This window comes from Diachasma alloeum, unplaced genomic scaffold (assembly GCF_001412515.2).
Source record: "Diachasma alloeum isolate Michigan unplaced genomic scaffold, Dall2.0 Dall_scaffold_00681, whole genome shotgun sequence".
Taxonomy (NCBI): domain Eukaryota; kingdom Metazoa; phylum Arthropoda; class Insecta; order Hymenoptera; family Braconidae; genus Diachasma; species Diachasma alloeum.
Window position 1 is genome coordinate 162,612 of NW_021680813.1, and position 19,655 is coordinate 182,266.

Genomic DNA, 19,655 nt, shown 5'->3' on the forward strand with positions numbered 1-19,655 from the left:
AAGAATGTATCCGCATGGATTTTTTTCTAAAATCATGAATTCCTGAAATCAACACAGGTAAAGGGTTCTCTACAGTGACAGATCCTATCGAGAATATGTGGGATATTCTGAGAAATCCTAATTTAAAGCAGTTTTTTCGATCATGAAGATTTCATCTTCTGCTCGACATGGTTATATCCTCTAACTATTGTAGTGACAAGCACCACATTATGAAGATTTCAGAGTAACCAAATTCAGTTTTAATCGTTCTATTATATAACGAATTGAAAAATTTATGGCTTTAATGAATCCGTTACGTCGATCAGTCATGGCAGATTATTAATTTGAAACCTAAATTGAGAAATTAGCTTGGAGAATGAACCTATGGATTACGATGTATCAAAACTGAATACAGCCAGAGACCCAGTTTCTACTGATATTTTTAAAAAATCGAACTTAAAATATTTTGGATACTTTTCTAGATAATCATTGTGCTCTACTAAATAGAATAAGAGTCATTGATTAGAAAAAAAATTGATATCAATTTTTACGTAAAGGCATGAAAAATGGCAGAGTAGATCGCTAGCAAGAACCAGGTTCACGATGATATCACTGCATTTACCTTATTTAAACTGATAATGTCCAATAAGTTCTTACACTTTAAATGAGAAACAAATTTTGATATTATTCCATTAATTAACTTTATTTAGTCATTTCCTTTTTATATCAAGAACTTAACGAAGTGAAGAGCTTTCTTATTTATCAATAAGGACTTTGTTGTAGTTAATGATCAAGTTGATCATGAGTGGACTTCAGGGTGACTGTTCCTGGCCATTTGCCTCCTGTGATTTCATCACATCAGGTAGGTCTGGTGGAAGCGAGAATGGTGTAATTTCAAGGGGTTCGAACTGACCATTCTCTTGACGTACTGCTAACCCTACTAAGGCTGGACACTGTGCTTTTGCTGATGCTGAGGTTAGACCATAATCAGCGAGAGTTTTTAAATCTGACATCTGTACATTCTCTTTGTTGAATAACAGCTGATTAACTGGAGGAATCTTCAGGATTCCTGGAATATAAAAAAAATGGTTAGTATTTAATTTGAAAGTTCATTCAGGAGTTAAATTTCGTTTATTACAAATAAGTAGTTGTCAACTCTCAGGCATGAGACTTGCGATGAATTTGTATTGATATGCTAAAATTAAGGATGGTTATCCACTTCGCGAAAATTCAGTTTTTTAATGTTAGAGAAAAATTCGGAAATTTTTGGGGGAGAAGTACTCAATTTTTTTAATGATTAAACAGATCAATTTCAACGGATTTGCCAAGAAAAAAATAGAAATGAAATAACTCAGTAGCGAAGCGGTAAACCGGGCTAAGTCGATTTGAACTATTGGCCAGTTTTTGACGAATGTAACCTTTTTTATAACCCTCAATTGACCCTACAAAAAAGGTCATGAGAAAAATTTTGCACTTTTAGATTCCGAGATATTCATAAAAAATTGACCAAAAGTCAAGATCGACTTCACCCGGTTTATCGCTTCGCAATTAAAATAATGTTTTTTTCATACACGAGAGGTTGGGGTAAAATGGACACTTATAACTGTTTTTAAATATTAGTGACGGGTTGAAATCTTGATGGAATTTAATAATTTTTTTTCAATACAAAGAGCAATTCTTTCCCTTTGTGATGAGCCTAAACTGAGCTCTATTGATACATTTGTTTCTGAGTTATGAATAATTTAAAAAAAGTCCATTTTACCCTACCCTCCCTTATACGCAAACCTCTCGAAGAAGATCTCTTGATAGCTGATATAAGTTTCAATCATTGGATTCAATTTCATTGGAAGTTGATCAAAGGAAAATGATTATATTCTTAACCCGGCGTACCTTCAATAATCCTCTTGAGCTCAGCTACACTGGTAGTATCCTTGGCGTCTGTGAAGATCGTCATTTTCTTCCTCCTGATCATGAGAAATACGTCCTGAATAAAAAAACGGTTCAATAATGATTAATACAGAGATCAAATTGAGAAAATATACTAGGTATCGTACGACTTTTGAATGTCGAAATTGGTGACGAAATTTTTACCATTTTGTGAAGGTGGTGGAGTTTAGGTAGAAAATTTACGATAGGCCAGCTAGTGCGATCTCAGAAGTATTTCCTTCTTTGGTTCGGCTTATTGAAAAGTTCGCAAAATTATCTACACACCTTCTTTTCAAACACTATCGCAATGACAACAGAATGATAGGTTACAACAGATATTCTATCGAGAAGTGACGGTGCTGCTGTTAGGTGGTTGTTTTCAGAACTAACAGAGTGATTTAGAGGGAGGCACATTCAATGCGCAGGATATGAATTCAAAAGATTTCTGAAAAATTCGAGCAAATTTATCTCTCATATAAACAATATAATCTGATTACTCTATTTCTTTCTGTTGAAAAGAGAGAAAGCTGTATTGAATTTAGTGATATTGTGGTAAAGTTGGATGAACCTATTTCACCGCTGTATGTCTTTCGGAACATATCTTACTATCGAAGGGAAATGTCAAAACTTTCCTAGGCACAGTTTTCCCAAACTATTGATTTTTATTGTCTAGAGAAAAATGATAGGAAAGGAAAATCAGGGAACGCTTGCATGTAATCGATATTGAGCCTTTGTCGAATGCGTTATCATTTTTCTTGCTCCACTAATTCCGTTAATAGCTAGCTTTCCGAGGAATTAGTAATATAAATAGAATGGAAAAGTAAAAGGAGATATCGTGACAAATATCAAGGACAACTCGTATAATCATTATTATATAAATTTGGATACCCAAACCGCAATGTGCTAATGAATGGAAAAAATAATTTCCCATGGAATACTGTATAAATTGATAAAGTCCAAATTTTCCGCAGAAGTAGGAGAGGATAGGGTAAAATAGACCCTTTTAATTTTATTCTCTGTGTTTAGAAATCAGAAATAAATTCATCAATTGAGCTCCTTCGAGGCTTATTTCAAAGAGCAAGGATTGTATTTTCCATGGAAATGAAAATTATTATACTTAATTAACAATTCGATGAACTATTGACATTTAAAAAAAAAGTGGGGAGTTTCCTTTTGCCCCATTCGTTCCAAAAACACGACAATACTATGTAACCGGCGAAATTTCAGATTTTTATTTCAATGTATTACTATAATATGTAATATGTATTAGAGCACGTATAAGCGAGTTTGGCGCACACAAATATAGAAGGAAAAACCTTCAAAACTTGAAATACAGAGGTACAGTTATTTTGACCCAACTAGATCCAAGTTATCGTGATGAACATTACGAAGAAAGGAAAATAGAAATCGATTCAGTAGTTTTTGAGATATTTAAGGTAATACTAGAAAGAACGTAGAATGTTAAATTCCTCCAAACATTGCTAGTTCAAGACACAGAGAATACTACTGACTTTGAAATTTCTATCTCGATTATTTTTTGAGTTATCAGGCGCATAGAAGATTTCAGCGAAAAAAAATGGAAAAATAAGAATGAAATTGAATTTTTCCTGACGGGACGGATATTCTCCATGTTTGTTGCTATGTATAAAAGAATTAAAATATGGAGAATAGGCTCAACTTTGAAGAGAATAAAATCGTTTAACCGTTTAATCGTTTACTCGAGATACGTTGATTTTTTCAGGATTTATATACACCGATTTCATAATCTAATGATACGTATTTGAAAATTCTGTTTAATTTCTATTGAGAATTGTCATTTTTCTGTAGCCAAATCTATTGTAAATTTTTTTAATCAAAAAGAATACAGTAGAAAATATTCTATGGAAAAAATCTATGGATTCCGTTTTCTAGACAAATTTGATTTAGTCATAGTTGTCGACCCTTGTATGATAATTGAGTAAATTTTCATCGGTTGTGAATAAATTCTCTCGTGGCAGAATTCTTGATAAATGACAATACACTTAATTGCGAGTACGATGTATAGTAATACACCAAATAGCTCAGTTAATGCACAACTATTGGATGTGACGATATAATCTATTCTTGATATTTCAAAAAGATTTTTGCCAATGCATACAATCAACTATCCCATTTCTACAATTAAATTTGGCTACAGAAAAATTTATAAAAGCTTACCACTAATCCTGTAACAGATTTGGTGTCGTTTCATCAATTTGGAGCTTCCCGCGCAACCGCGTCCGCTCTGGCCTCTGGAACAAAATGGCTTCCACTCACTATGAAACGGGTGGGTTGATAACATCTTGTGGGCAAGCAAAATGGGAAACGAATAGAAGAAGTATCCAAGCCTAAAATGGGAAGCACGGGTAATATGAAACTGCCCATCGTCAAATTTATTTATTGTTCCCCAATGAATTCACGCGATTATTTTTTTTCCATTCACATCCAAGGAGAAAAATAGACGCAGTAATCTTAAACAAAAAATAATTGTCATTATTTATTCCAATTTTCTGTCAAATTTTTTAAATCATGGTCAAGTCTGAAACTCCAACTCAATTCAATGGCAGCTGCCGTTGAACACGTTTGTTGTTTAGATACTTCAGGGTGCTAAGAAAAACCATTCCTGAAAGGCGTCCACATTTCGCCAAGGAATGTACAGAAGAACATGAGTTGAAGGAGGTGAACAACATGAAAACGATTGATCGAGGCCTAACGTTCACCTCCCTACCTCTTCGCATTTATGCATTTCTGATCTTTGGTTAGCCAATGTGGATGACTTTACGTCTTTTGATGGGCAGGTGAGGAATCTTGGTGAGTGTCAACAATATATATGTATATATCGGGAACGAAACTAATCGGTCGAACACCTAGAGGCGCCGTAATACAGTCGCGGTCCTTCGTGTGGTACGGTTATTATGACCGTGGTCTAAACAGGGTGAAATTCACGTTGGGTGAGTGAAGCCTCCACAAGGACTCCGCATTCCACGGATTCGCGACCAGGAGATCATACATGTACAGAAACTGCTGGTGAATTTCAATAAATCGAGTTCTGTGCGTACATGTACAATTGTACATGTGCCTAAAATCATATGGCATTCTTTAATATAAATTTTGAGAATATCGTTAATTTTTACTGGAATCCAGTTTTGCATCTATGATTAACTATCAATACAAAATTAATGTATAAACTGGTTACATAAATTTATCTTTTAACAGTTATTTACTTACCATAATTATATGGAAGGTGAAATTAACGACATTGGATGCCGTTCAAAAAGTTGCTGGTTCAAGTGATATGAATGTTTGTCACATGAACGTACTATAGGACAGATATGATATGAGGTTTTAGAAAGTTCCTTTTTCGATTTTTCTTTGTAACGAAAAATCCTGGAAAAACCTTGACGAAAATAGCATAGAGGTTTCATTGATGTTCATCAGCCACGTGCATTCAAAAGCGGACTTGTTCCTACTAGGCTAATATGATAGCGCAGAAGATGATAATATAGTTGTGAGAATTAATTTTCTTGACAAAAATGCTTCATCGGAACACGTGGTCGTTGAATCAGGAGAGTAGGATAGTGGTGAGGGGAAGTTAGTGAAGCTCTTATAGCTCTACTCTTCTGTTACTTGCGCGCCCTCCTTATACAGTTGTAGGTGAACAGCTGCAACTCACTCGTCCCGCTTCCCTTCCACTACGTTTGGCGACCGTTCCCCACCATTTCTTGAATCCCCTTTGTCAGTCGGCTGATGCTCTCTGTGGTCGGCATAATTATCTTGTGATCGAATGGAATTTCCTATTATCTTCTTCAATTAAATTAAAGTTGTAACTTTGGGATTCATTTTATAATTTTGTTTTCCATATACAAGTCATTTGGACAAAGATTTAACTGTATTTGTTACTAGAATTTTATTGTAGTTTGAAAGACGTGAAAGCGCAATCGTTTAGTCATGACACGCGCGCGCCGAATGCGCGAGTCATCTGCGGATCGTCGACAATGTACTAGGAAAATATAAGATACAACTGGTAGTCGAATGTAGAACTTAATCTCATTACTAAATTTCAGGGTTAATAAAGACGAATATAAGCATGCTCTTTCGATTATTGGACCGATTCTTATGAATGATGACACTTGTCTGTTATTCTCAGCGTTAATCCTGGTTGGAGAGTTGTCGAAGTATGAGTGCGTTAGAGAGAGACATACTCGTCAGCTGTATTAAAAAAATTACATATTGAGTGTTTGCATCGGAATTTTGATCGAGGGGTTATTCACTATTGAATATTGTGACACAATGATTGCTGAGTCCCTATCATGAAAAAAAAATGGAGCGTTCCATTATGTAATTTCACTTGGAAACTATTAGAATACATTGTGTTTTCATTTGTTTTTCACTTATCATGCAGTGCGAACGTTCCTTCTTCATCGTAGGCCCTCTGATTTCAAAGTGATTTCACGTGATTTCAAGGAATAATTGATTTCATAGAATTTTGTCGGCGATTTGATGATTTCAAATGATTTCAACTGCACGGAGAGAATTGAATAGTAAATATTACCATGGCCATAGAAGAGATTATCCTGGTAATATAGTAAAAGGGTTTTCAAATGCCCCTACATAGTAATCCTTACTATGTTCCATAGTAATACTTACTATGTCCTTTGGTAATGGTTATTATGTTACATAGGAATGCCTACCATGTCCATAGAAATGGTTACCATGTGAATGGAAAATGATCCTATGAACATAGGAAGTATCTCTAAAATAACCGGTTGAAATTCACTATTGCCTCTTGATGCGTTTATAAACTCAAGTGACTTAAGGCTTAAACTCTTTAAAAAAAATTAAACAAATTGATCTATTCATTTTAAATTTGCCTATTAAATTCTACAAGTTTTTTTCTTGAAATTCATATATTTATTTACATAATAAAGCTTCAATTCTATGAAATCAATAGTGCATTCATTCGAAGTAGATCATCAATTCAAATTCATTAGAAGAATGATCAGATAGAATGAGTAGACAGAACAGAGAATTATTATTGCACATCAATAAATTCTTTTCCTTCGTCATCTAAATAATGCTTCCACATATCTAACTAATAAAGTTTTTGCTTGTATGAGGAAAGCATTTGTTGCTTCCAGAATGAAAGCCTTGTGATCGGTCATTTTTACGATCTTCTACTTTTTCTTGCAAATTATGTACAATGTCACGAAACGTGACGATATGTTGTTTTTAGAAAATGTGGGTATGTATGTCCGTATGTGTGTGCAGATTTTTGGGAAATTTTTTATAAATTTCAACAAAAAGAGAAGTAAAATTGCAGCTACACATCTGCAATTTTGTCACATAATTGCTATCATTTGGGAGCAGTTCTGAGCGCAGTTTCAGCCCAATCGATCAAGTAGTTTTTGAGATACAGCAATTTCTCAAAAATCGTTTTGCCTCAATATTTCAAAAACTAGGTGACCTAATTGAATATTTTTTACGTCAAAGTGTTCGGGTGATGATTTTTTTTTCCGAAGCTAATTGCCATTCCATGCCCATTGCCATCGATAAACCCTGAATTTGAATCATCATACTATCTCAATTTTTTTTAAGAAAAAAAGTGTTCAAATACGTAAAAAGAAAATTTTGACAATCATTTCGGACTTCAAACTCTGTACACTCGCTTTTTTCTTATGATGAAAAATTTATCTGAAAAAAAGCGGACTATGGTCTAAATTTTTCGTCTAACCTATTTTTTCTGAACTACAATACTAAACACGTTTAACGGTGAATTGTGAGATTCATGAGAAATATCGCTCTGGTTTTGAGAATGCTGGAATTCGACAGAGTTATGTTTTGCTTTTCTCATTTCACCAATTTGGTAATTGCAAATGATTTCAAGTGATTTCACTTATTTCAAATGATTGCAAGTGATTTCATATGAAATCATTCGATTTCATTTGATTTAATTCGATTTCACGCGATTTCAGAACTAATTTCATCCGATTTCATCCCAGAGTGACACAGTGATTTTACCATTGAATAACCCCTCGCTTTTGGTGGATATTTTTCGCGAATGCGAAAGTAGTGCAATATATTTAATTTGAAGAATTTTTTAGGCGGACTCTCCACAATCAATAGAACGAATAATTTTGAGCCATGTATCTACAAATGTTTTTGGCTTTCAAGAATGTCTTTAAACGCTGGAGGATGATTATTAATTTCATTTCTACTCACAGTTCTAAATGTTTTTAGCGACAGAACATAGAATGGCCCACCAGCGATTTCCATCGGTTTTTGGGCGCGCATAATGCCCATTGCGACCATCTTGTTTTCCTTTATTCTTTGAAGGCTATTAGATTCGTTCTCCCCAGCGGATTGCTCCCACTTGCAACAGTAAAATGCATCGCTTATTCCTGCTCCCTGAAAAAATGAATAATAATAAGCAATCGATCTAAGAGGGCACGAGGGCAAAAAAATTATTGAAATTCTATTCGGCAAAATTCTTTGCTCCATGAATTCTTGCCACCTAATAAATTCAAAACTATAAGAACTGCAATTCTCATAGTTTTGAATTTATTAGGTTTATTTACTTATTGAATTTATTAGTTTGAATTTATTAATTTTGAATTTATTAGGACATGTCCATGGAAAACATATGTTCATACAAACATATGATAATATTATAATTTCAAAAGAAGGTTGCATGTTTCCTTAGAAGAACATTTCTTCATCGTCAATTTATCCTTTTGGCAGCATATCCGAGTGGAAATTTCATGTTGACGGATTAGAGCTTGATTAAACATGTAACACCTCTGACCAATCTGAATTTGATCAGAGCGAATTGATTTGAACTTGATCAAGCCAAACGCATACGAACCCGATGACTTGTCGTCCGGTATCAATAATAATTATCCACAATGATTAATTCAAAACAAAAGATAATCTACTACCTCTCACGTACAAAGCGTACTAGGCCCCCCGGAGTGAGGATGAACCTATCCCAGCGCTGTACGACACGAATCGAGCTCGGGTTGCCTCGTATTCGGTCGCCACACGAGCAGTATACTTGGGGTACTGGCGTTTAGGGGCCCTGGGTTTCTTTTTTCTTATTTTTTATTTGCGAATTTGTTTACATTGTTATTTATGTGTGGCACTTGACATTAAGTTGTTCATCAACTAAATCGCGAAGTAGTTGAAAAATATAGGGAAGGGTGGGGTAAAACGGACACTTTAGACTTTTTAAAAATTATTCATAACTCAGAAACAAATTAATCAATTGAACTCAATTTCAGCTTGTCATAAAGGGAAAGAATTGTTCTTTGTATTGAAAAACAAATTATTGAACATAAACATCAAGAGATTATTTAAACATAAAGAGTGCGGACTTTACACACACCTGATCCATATTTTACGCATAACTAATCGAACTTCACACATAGGGTTAGGTTCGCGGAATTTATGCGTAAAATCCGAATATATTGATTGTGGAGAGTCCGCCTTGTGTCATCGGCATGTTCATATTTGACAATTGCTAGCTTAATAGTGATCAGGAAAGTGTTTCACTTAGGCAAATGTCAATAAGAGCGATCATAAATCCGTATTTTCATGTTTTTAAAAATATATTTACCCCATTCATAATTCAGCAGTAAGATATTTCGATACAAATGCGACGGGTTTTTCTCGAGTGCGAAGTTGGAGGCGCGAAGCGAAGCCGAGGGCTACCAATCACACAAGCTGGGAAATCCCCATCGTTCAGGTGTCGAACGATATTTTCTGAGGAGTTCGTATCGGTCTGTCGTCGAGAGCAGACGTGTTTACCCAGAGCTCCCAGAGCTTCTTATTCATGACAATCTGACGCAGCTAGAAGCCTCTGGGCATAAACACGCTCTGAAAGGCTAACTTTTACTTTTTTCATTTTTTCTTAGTACAATTATCAGTAATGTTTTAGTACAGTGTTTGTTATTTTCTCCATATCAAGTTATTCGTGAAAAGTTCTGTGCGATGGCTGACAAAGAACAGCTCGATAAAATTGAGAAGCTAATTAAAACATTGAGAAAGGACATGGCCGACAAGGCTTCCATTGAGGCTCTGTCGGCAAAAACTGATAAAATTGGCTCCACAGTGCAAGACATTAAATTGCTTCACAAAGAAACAGACTTAAAATGTAATGCGATAAGTAAAGAAGTTAAAGTCCTGAAAAAACAAGTTTCAAAACTCCAAGCTGACGCTAGGAGAAATAATTTTGTGATTTTCAATGTGTCAGACACGGATGAGGTAAACAAAAACCTTTTCGTACGTCGTGGGCATTCCCTCCAAGGCTAATGTTTGTTTACCAGATTCGGGTGTCGACCTAATTCACAGAATTGGCAAAATAAAAGGTAGCAGGCCAGTGCTTGTCAAACTGCTGGCATGTCGATTTAAATCTGATGTTTTCAAACATGCTGCGATATTTCGAACGCAGGGGTTTCCCATTGCGGACGGCTCACACCAGAAGAACGTGAAGAGAGAAGAATGAAACACCAGACATGTACTAGGCTGAAAGCGGTTGGTAGAGATGCAAGACTTAAAGGCAAACTCATCTATGTTGACGATGAGCAGATTCCGGAGAAAGTACTCCAGGCCCTCCTGCCTCCTCTCTCTGCTACAACATCCGAAACAAGTGGCAAATCTGACTCGGTTATCATGCCAGCGCCCAGCACTCCGCAGATCTCGAATACCTCTGTCAAGAGCACTCCTCGTCGCACTCGTGGAAACTCGAAGGGAACAACCCGGTCGGTTTCGTCAGGCTCCACATCTGTCAGTTCTCATCACAAGGTCAGCCACATCCGCAAAACTGTTAGGAGGCCTTCCCGAGGCGGAAATAAGGCGCTAACGGCCCATAGTATCCAAAGTACAATCCACGCGGGTCGGGGATCGTTCGACGGACGTTCCCTCTGCCATCCTCGCCCCTCAAATCGATCTTTTCACCGCCAAGTCTTGAGTCTTTCAGAGTTTTGTATTGGAATATGCACGGCTTTGTGACCATTCAAGATCTTGCTGGTGTGAAAATCCAAGGCGATGTCTTATGTCTGTCTGAGACACGGTTCCACTCACGGTCTCCATCGGCGAAAAACCTCTCCACCATCTATCACTTGATAGAACGCAGAGAAGTGAAGCTGTCCTCCAGAGGGAGAGCGCCGGGCGGTCTCATGATCGCATTGCCACGAACCATCAGCCGCTACAATCTTCTTCATCAAGACAAGCGTTGTATAGTCATAGATTTTATTCTCAATGATAGACGATTTATAGTTGGTAATGTTTATCTCCCCCCAATACAGAATATTTCCACCTTCGAAACTTCGATCTCTTTCTATTTCCCATCCTCTTACTCCTATTATCCGAGGTGGAGATTGAAATTGTTCATTAACAAAGCGTAACGAATTCGATACCCTCACCTTCCCTCATAATTGTAGCATTAATGTGTCAAGATCCTCCCCAGATCTTCATGATCCTGGCCGATCGGGAGTTTTGCTAAATGATGCGTTTGAATCCCACAACCTCGTCAACCTGCGCGGTTTACCCACATCCCATTCCGAAATAAATATACAGAGTCCGTCATTGATTATGTTTGTCTAAGTATCGACTTTTTATCTTATGTTAGCGACTTTGACGTCGAATATTTATCGACTGACTCTGATCATATGCCAATAGTTGTAGAACTGATATTAGACACATTCCTTCCTCTTTCTCCCTCCCACCCCATTGCGACTCCTCTACTCCCCTCCCCAGATTAACTTGGAAGCCTGCTGCACTAATGTCCTATCACTCCCAGATGCAATAATCCCCTGCGGTCCAATGGGTCGGGGATCTCCCAATTAACGAGTTAAATGACCGATTAATGGATACAATAAGGAGTGTGTCCTCCTCACTTCACCTGCTTAAGATCAATAAAAAGCGGAAAGAGTAATTTCACCTATTTCCCCGAGGAACTGGTTCGACTCAGATTCGAGCCTTTCCGGGTTTAGTGCTCAACGCGTTCCATAAATGGCAGTCTATCAAGGACACTCTAAATAAGTTAAGATACTACCAGTTCAAATCTACCAGCTGTAATTGTCCGGTGACTTGACGCAGTGGGTAAATTCGTTGCCTCACGTGCGAAAGGTTCCGAGTTCAAAACTGGGCCGGGTAGAATGGTGGTGAGGTCTAACCATTGAAAGTCTTGATTATAATCGCAGCATACCCTAACCGCGTCGAAGCGACGTAAAATAACGATAAAAAAAAAGTTGAAATCGTCCAGTAAAAAATTCATTGCCCAGAAGAAAATAATGTTTGACAAAGAAATTGGGAGAACTCATGCTGACGCATCCAATCCTGCCCTCTTCTGGGAAATTATAAATAAATTTCGCCCTCGATTCAGCTCTCTCACTAACTCAACTGGCAAAGAGGACGGGTTTTTGTTTCTCTCCAATATTTTCCCAGACTGCCTCATTACCAAACTCCAATTCTCTCCTCAATTCCATCCTATCCTAGATTCTCCCATCTCTCAACACGAAATTATGCGATGCATTTTGGATTATGCGATGCAAGTTATGGAATAAATTGTACTCGTTAGGAATCTCGTCTATTTTACAAAAATCTCGGTCGCCCTCCCGACACTCGGGGGTACCTGCGCTCAGATCTTCCCTTTAGTTCAGTCCAGATTTTTGCAAATATTAGACTATTTAATATATACTGTGCTGGTTTGAGAATAGGTCCAGATTTCCTTCGACTAGATTACTCCTCCAATTGCCCAGATTGCCTGTCCTCTGGTCCTTTTTCTCTAATCCATGTACTTTCAATCTGCCCGCGCTACGATTCCTTCCGATTAAAATATTTTGATGTGAGAGACCCCTATGAGTTTCTGGATCCAAGCTCTCTTGTCAACGCAACTATCTACCACCAAAAAAATGTCTCATTTTCTCAAGGAACTGGTCCTCTTCAGCTCATCCTCTTAGAGGAGCTGAAGTGAGTTTTATTCACGCCTGTACCTTTCACTTACTTGTTCACTTTATCTATATTATACTTCCCTCAAATTTGTAATATTGTATTACGTAACTCTTCTTTGTACGAACTGCCCTCTGTAAGGGCTGTATAGCTCACAATTGGTTACTTAAATGAATGTATTCTTCCATACAAGATTCTATAAAAAATAACATTCTATTGATGTTATCTATATTTTCTGATTGGGTTACGTTTAATGAGGGGTAAACTGTCTTTTTTCGTTTACTTATAAATGAAAAAGCCCTTTTCGCCTCGAGGTTAAATATACACACATTTTTTCATTGTTTCATCCATCAAGTGAGGAAAATTCTTGGAGCAAAGATTTGCCTGCACGCTGAAAATCCTTTCACCCTCCTACCCTATCCATCGTTGAATTCTAAAACTTTTATATTAGTCCAACCATTTCGCAGATTTTCGTTGCGAAATAACAGTAGAAAAATAGTTCAATATTGATACCACTCCAATATTCTGCTGTGCTTAATAGCTTCATTAGGCATTCCACGCCGGACTGATCATGAATGAAATAAATTAATTTGATCTCATAAATTTTTATGGTCCTTCAAATTTTGTGCTCTCCTGAACGGAAAAGATCCTCTTCGCTGATTTCAAGTGGTGATCAGTAATTTGTAAAGAAAAACGGTACGAATATCTGTAGAATGTCCGTCTTGGAACTTCTTAAATTTTGTGGCAGGAGACCAACCAAAAGGGTCTTCTCCGCGTGGATTCTACATTTACATTTATTTCAGTTGTGGATGCCTCTAAAGAAACTAGACAGAGACCGATAATTGTATCGAGACACTGCACCAACAGGGGGAAACTCGTGATGGTTTTTATCTTCTCAAATACTCTGTAGCAGAGTGAAGGTTATCTTCATCGTAACAAATATTTCACGGAAATTACATACTCACTCCAATATTTGATTGTGGTGCTCTAAACAACTCTTTAATTTCCTCTCAAATGAATGACTCTTTGATGACCTATCTCTGATTGAATACAATTATGTTATTGCATATGGACGATATTTTGAATCAATTCGATAGTTTTTGTTTAATTCGACAGGGGAGAGGATCTTCGTAATAAGTACAATAAAAAATGTATTCAAATGGGGGCTAGTTTATTCTTGAATCAGGTATATGCATAATCCTGAGTCGAGAATAATATACCTGAATCTGGCATATTCTCGAATGGGAGATGAGTACCCCGGTCGGTGAGTGGCTGAGCTTATACGTTTGACTCGTACGATCTCATATGGAGATCCGTATGTAATCGTACGAGTCAAACGTATACCCTCAGCCACTCACCGACTCGAGAATAGACTCCCAGGTCTTGATCAAGTTTGGATCAGGTTAGACCTGACCACTGGTCAGGTATTGATCAAATTGACGGATCCGGTCTTGATCAGACATGTTACGCCTCTGACCAATCTGGATTTGATCACGACGAATGGATCCGAACTTGATCAAGTCAACTGTATGAAAACCGGATGACCTGTCTGTCAGTATCAATAACAATTATGAATGATAATTAATCCAAAACAAAAAAAAATTCAATTCTTTCACCGTAGGGCGCCTCTCTTAATGAATCTCCACTGTTATTACCTCTGAAAAAGCTTATATTTTTTTTATCGATGCTGGGGATTGAACCGGGGACCCTATGATTACTAATCCTATGCCTTAACCACTACGCTATCGCGCTATTACTAGTGAGTAAACTGTAAATTGCTTATATGATTTGTATCGGGGTATTCCTTGAATTTTCGCACTCTATTCCATTATGGACCAACAAAACATTTGTAAAACCTTAAATTCTCGGGACGAAATACTTTAAGAATTTATAGGAAATACACAGGAAAAATTCATAATTTCTGTTAGAATTACTTCTTGCAATTAAATGTTTGATTATTGAAACAAAAATTTTAGTCTCAGCCAATTTTGAGAAATACGGATGGGCAGAATAACCCGTTCGGCGGTATACGTGCACTCCCCCTTCCCCCTAACAGAGCTTAGTACGATCGGACCTGATATGAATATATCCTGAAATTGAAATTTTTATCCCCCATTCGAGAATCAAATAGACCCGATTGAGTTATATTATTCTCAATTCAGGAATAAAATATAACATTAGGTTCAGGTATATTAGTCTCGATTCGAGAATAAAATATATCGGATTCAGGTATCAAGGGATGCAGTTGCATCCCGTCACGAAGAACGCTCTAAACTGATTAACACTCCTGCCATATTATACGCGAGTCAACTTCCCCCTCCACTACCCAAATATCTTTACCGTTTTTTTTTGCATTGTTTATCTTATCCCAGCACATATTAGATTTCATAAATGGTTTCATCTATCATTCGAGTCTCTATTGTATTTTTTTCAAATTTTATAAACGATAGTTGACTGGGAACATAATTTTTTCATGAATCAGGTGTTGGGATTTTCGTCGAATCATTTCTCGAAGTCCTCTAAGCAGAGATTATAGTGGGAAAGTTAGTACAATTGCTACTGACTTCGGATGACTGTGTTGAGTAGATCGCTACTTATAATACCACGGGGGTCGCTATGACCGCCTTATTTCGCGCTAGATTATACCGCCTACATTCGAATATTTTATCTAATAATTTCTAGAAATTGATGCCAATTTTGAAGTAGTTGAAATATCCCCACTAGTAGTAAGTCCAACTCTATCGACCGAGTTCAACGCTACGATTGGTCCCCTACTCTTTTCGGTGGGATGAGCCTTTCGTCTTCGACGCATAGACTAATTTTTAGAGTAAGAATAAAGTTAGATCCACCCCATACATGGATTAGACTCTAACTGACAGGAGAAAGTACCGTGCGAAGGTTTCGATAATTATTCATTTATTAAATAAATTTTATTCCATAAGCTAGTTATGTAAACAAATTTTAAAGACTTTTTTTATTTAAAATTAGTCACTATATATATGAAAAAAGAAAATAAAAATGAAAAAAGTGTAAAATTTGTTGACATAACTAGTTTATGGAATAAAATTTATTTAATAAATTTTGTTTTGTTTTCTTTTATTATATAATCAAAATTCTTGCAAAATTCTTGTGCAACACGGTCAAATTGAAACGGCAGTGAATTTTTAAGAGAAATCAATTTTTGTTATTAAAAAAGGGTTTTCCCTTCTGATTCTCCTTGCACTATGCCTGAAAAGTCTTTATTTTGAATAGTTAACGATCAGAAGGAAAACCCCTTTTTTAATTTTTTTTGTTTTTTCGAATTTTTCATGATCTATATAATGGATCGTAAAACGGAAGCTTAACTTGGTTCTTTGGAGTCTCACGAACATTTCGAAAAAAAAGTCAAATCGGATCACAATTGGAGAAAGAAGAACGTTTTAAAGGTAGAAACACGAAAAACCGTGGAAGTACGGGGCAAAACCGATTGGGTCCGGGATTTTTCCCACTTTTAAACATATCCCATCATATAACGAAAGTCGCTCAATAAGTCCCCAGATCCACCGAAGACTTTTAAATTCCACCGGAGCCTCCCTCTTAAATAGAAATTTTGAGTCTGTGATCTTCGATACTTATGCAACCTTGGTTTTAACTTCCTGTATGGAGTTAGGGTACCGAGTTTACAGAGACAAGCCGTGGCCACACGCCCTCAACAATAATTGGATGCTCAATTTCACTCGTTATAGTACTTCATTACAAAATTGAGATTTACTTACCTGTAACAAATTCTCTCCTCCGATGCAGACAATGTTTCACTAAGGTAGTCCAAATGAATGCAAGTATACATTATAAATGTGATACTCAGAATATCGTAAGCCCCAATGCCTATACCCGCTCCAATACCACCAACGAATTGAAATGTAAAGTAGATTATGTACATGAAGAGATTATTCATTTCCCAAGGAAAACAACCTGGATAAGGCAAATGCCTACTGAATGTGGAATTAATACTTCTCTCACCATACAAATCATCGTACAGATCATAAATAATTGGATTCGCACACCATTGCACTACACCGAATACACACACCAATAACCAGATATTTACGAACAACTTAGAACTTCTTTGACAATCTGTCATTTTCATTCTGTAGCGACCTTTATCTGGAGAAAATTCATCAGTTATGTTATATATGAGGAAAGGATCGAGAAAATTCCACAACAACGTATTTTTGTCAACTTTACCTTCATCATTACTATCAATCTTTTGACACATTTCATGACACAGTTCCATGTTAACGATTAGTTTCTCAATATCGGCAAGATGCGTTAGGCAATAAGTCCACTTAATCAATCCGAGTAGATGAAAAAGAAGTGGATTAAATCGTGCTGCGAAGCTTGGCAAGTCGTAGCTATTTTTCACATCAATTGCCTCAGAAACAACAAGTAAGAAATTCAACATAAGTAAACATGTGGTTCCACAAGTGTCGATTATTTTAGTCGACTTTGAAGAGTTTGAATTTTTTAAAATTTTCAAATGGCTTAGTGTCACAAAAACATGAGAGACAAATGCTTTGAATGTCGGTATAGTTCCTTCAGAACTCATATCACTTCTCCTTCGAAGTAGAAGCTTCACTCTAGTAACCTCAGAATACAGTCGTGGGGAGAATTATGAAAGACATGGTTCGTAGTCTGTTCTAGCTCTTTGATCAGCGCTTTCCTTCGAATACAAATTATACTTGATATCTAAAATTGCATAGTAAATATTCCAAGATGCCGTCTTTCATCGATTCCGCCCCGGAAACAATTAGGAGTAATTTACAGGAACTGTGTTTCCCACGATGCAAGTTTGCAATCGATAAAATATCCCCTTGGTGTCTGTTGATTGTATATTTCTGCCTGTGTTAATGCAGCGTTCGTCTTTCAAGTTTCGAATGATGACGATTTGTTCATTTATGTAGAGAATGTGTTTGATGTGAATATTAAAGATAGTAAGAATGGGTACGCAAAATTGTGACGAGTGGCTCGTTTGTGAAGAATATAGTATATTGAAATTTGGTGCTCCGTCTCTTAACCGGGATCCAATGGAAGCACCGTCGATTCAAGAGACAGAGTCATTGAGTCATTGGTCATGCCTCTAGCATTCTCGGAGTGGCGGATACGCTTGGAAACATTAGGCGCTCGTAAATGAAGGCAATAAAAAATTTGGTGTTTCATCTCTTGCTCGAGATCAAATGGAAGCTTAGTCGAGTCAAGAGACAAAGTCATTGGGCATGTCTCCAACACTCTCGGAATAGTGGACATGCTTGGAGACATTAGACGCTCGAAAATGAAGGCAATTAAAAATTTGGTGCTTCGTCTCTCGATCGAGATCCCATGGAAGCTCCGTCGAGTCGAAGAGACAAAATCATTGGACATGTCTCCAGCAGTCTCGGAATGTTGGACATGCTTGCAGAAATTAGGCACTCGCAAATGAAGGCAATTAAAAATTTGGTGCTCCGTCTCTCGATTGAGATCCAATGCAAGCTCAGTCGAGTCAAGAGACCAAGTCATTGGGCGTACCTCTAGCAGTCTCAGAGTGGTGGACCATTCCGAAACTGCTGGAGACATGTCCAATGATTTTGTCTTTTCACTCGACTAAGCTTCCATTTGATCTCGATCGAGAGGGGAAGCACCAAATTTTGAATTGCCTTCATTTGCGAGGACCTAATGTGTCCAAGCCTGTCCACCATTCCGAGGCTGGTGGAGACATGTCCAATGACTTTCTCTCTCGACTCGACTGAGCTTCCATTGAATCTCGGTCGAGAAAGGGAGCACCAAAATTTCAATTGCCTCTATTCAAGAACGCCTAATATGTCCAAGCATGTCCATCATTCCGAGACTGCTGGAGAAACGCCTAATGACCCTGCCTCTTGATTCTGATGTTGAGTGTACTGAGAAAGACATCACTTATGTCGAAGGGTGGAAACGTTTTTTTCTCTTTAAGTTTATTGTACAACTATAGTCCTTACTCAGTATACATGTATATATAGGATGCTGCCACATAACATGATTCAAGTCCTCCTCAGGACATCCACGTTTACACTCCGGGGACGGAACAACATTAATCCTGGCTTGCCAGGCTATGGCCCTTGCACGATTAGTCCACATAATCATCATTCGTGAAAGTTTCTATTTATAGAACCGTGGTTTTCGAGATTTTTTTATAGTATCTTCAGAAGGACTCAATACCTTTACCAACACTATTTTTTTTCATTTTTTGTTTTGTAATAGTAAAGGACTCATTTTTGAACAGTTCCCTGAAATTTGTGGACGAAATTTGATCATTTTGATCTGCTTCTGAAGTCGCTGCTTTCTTGACCAAGCGACCTGTCTCCTCATATTTCTGAATACCCCTATGCGACGGTATCCATTAAAATTTAATCTCATTGGTTTTATTTGACAAAAGGTGCTCGGCATGTAGAGTGTAATGACTCGCTCTAATATTAACGTGTTGAGTGGTGTCTTTAACTTATTCGAAAATTTTCTCCATTTCCAATCACTGCAGAAGCACTTTAATGTAGGAAAGACTGAGATTCTTTCTATAAAATCCAAGATTCATTTGCAGAAAATCCTACATTATACCGTCCAAAAGATGATTTTCCAGGAGAATCGGGATTAAAGTTAAAAACTTGTGAAAGTGTAGGGGAATGCAGAAACTAGGATTCCTTCCACCCTTCCAAATGTCGAGGTACTGAAAGCTAAAAGCTTGAGGGGTTTTCTGACACGCGCAAACCAGACTGCGCGTGTCATGTGCGAATTGTCCA

At 37.2% G+C, this 19,655-nt stretch overlaps 2 protein-coding genes across 2 annotated transcripts; both read right to left on the bottom strand.

Annotated features, from left to right (window-relative positions):
* Positions 1-661: 661 nt before the first annotated feature.
* LOC107044118 (elongin-B) lies at positions 662-2,275 on the bottom strand. The gene is made up of 3 exons (XM_015265872.1): positions 2,071-2,275; positions 1,870-1,963; positions 662-1,048 (listed from the first exon to the last, which is right to left on the bottom strand). Exons 1-3 carry the CDS (start codon positions 2,071-2,073, stop codon positions 792-794), a joined length of 354 nt encoding a protein of 117 aa, XP_015121358.1. The 5' UTR covers positions 2,074-2,275; the 3' UTR covers positions 662-791.
* A 3,530-nt stretch (positions 2,276-5,805) lies between these two features.
* On the bottom strand, positions 5,806-18,459 carry LOC107044108 (odorant receptor 13a). The gene is made up of 8 exons (XM_015265857.1): positions 18,412-18,459; positions 17,095-17,494; positions 16,626-17,013; positions 13,836-13,910; positions 13,663-13,774; positions 13,328-13,435; positions 8,143-8,328; positions 5,806-6,132 (listed from the first exon to the last, which is right to left on the bottom strand). Exons 1-8 carry the CDS (start codon positions 18,457-18,459, stop codon positions 6,073-6,075), a joined length of 1,377 nt encoding a protein of 458 aa, XP_015121343.1. The 3' UTR covers positions 5,806-6,072.
* Positions 18,460-19,655: the final 1,196 nt, after the last annotated feature.

Coding starts and splice junctions, on each gene's coding strand:
- LOC107044108 (XM_015265857.1), bottom strand. CDS start 18,459: ATGTCTCCAGCAGTTTCGGAATGGTCCACCACTCTGAGACTGCTAGAG. Junction 13,775..13,835: donor CACCACAATCAAATATTGGA/GTGAGTATGTAA, acceptor ACTCTGCTACAG/AGTATTTGAGAAGATAAAAA. Junction 6,133..8,142: donor CGCTAAAAACATTTAGAACT/GTGAGTAGAAAT, acceptor TTTTTAATACAG/CTGACGAGTATGTCTCTCTC.
- LOC107044118 (XM_015265872.1), bottom strand. Junction 1,049..1,869: donor GCTCAAGAGGATTATTGAAG/GTACGCCGGGTT, acceptor TTTATATTCCAG/GAATCCTGAAGATTCCTCCA.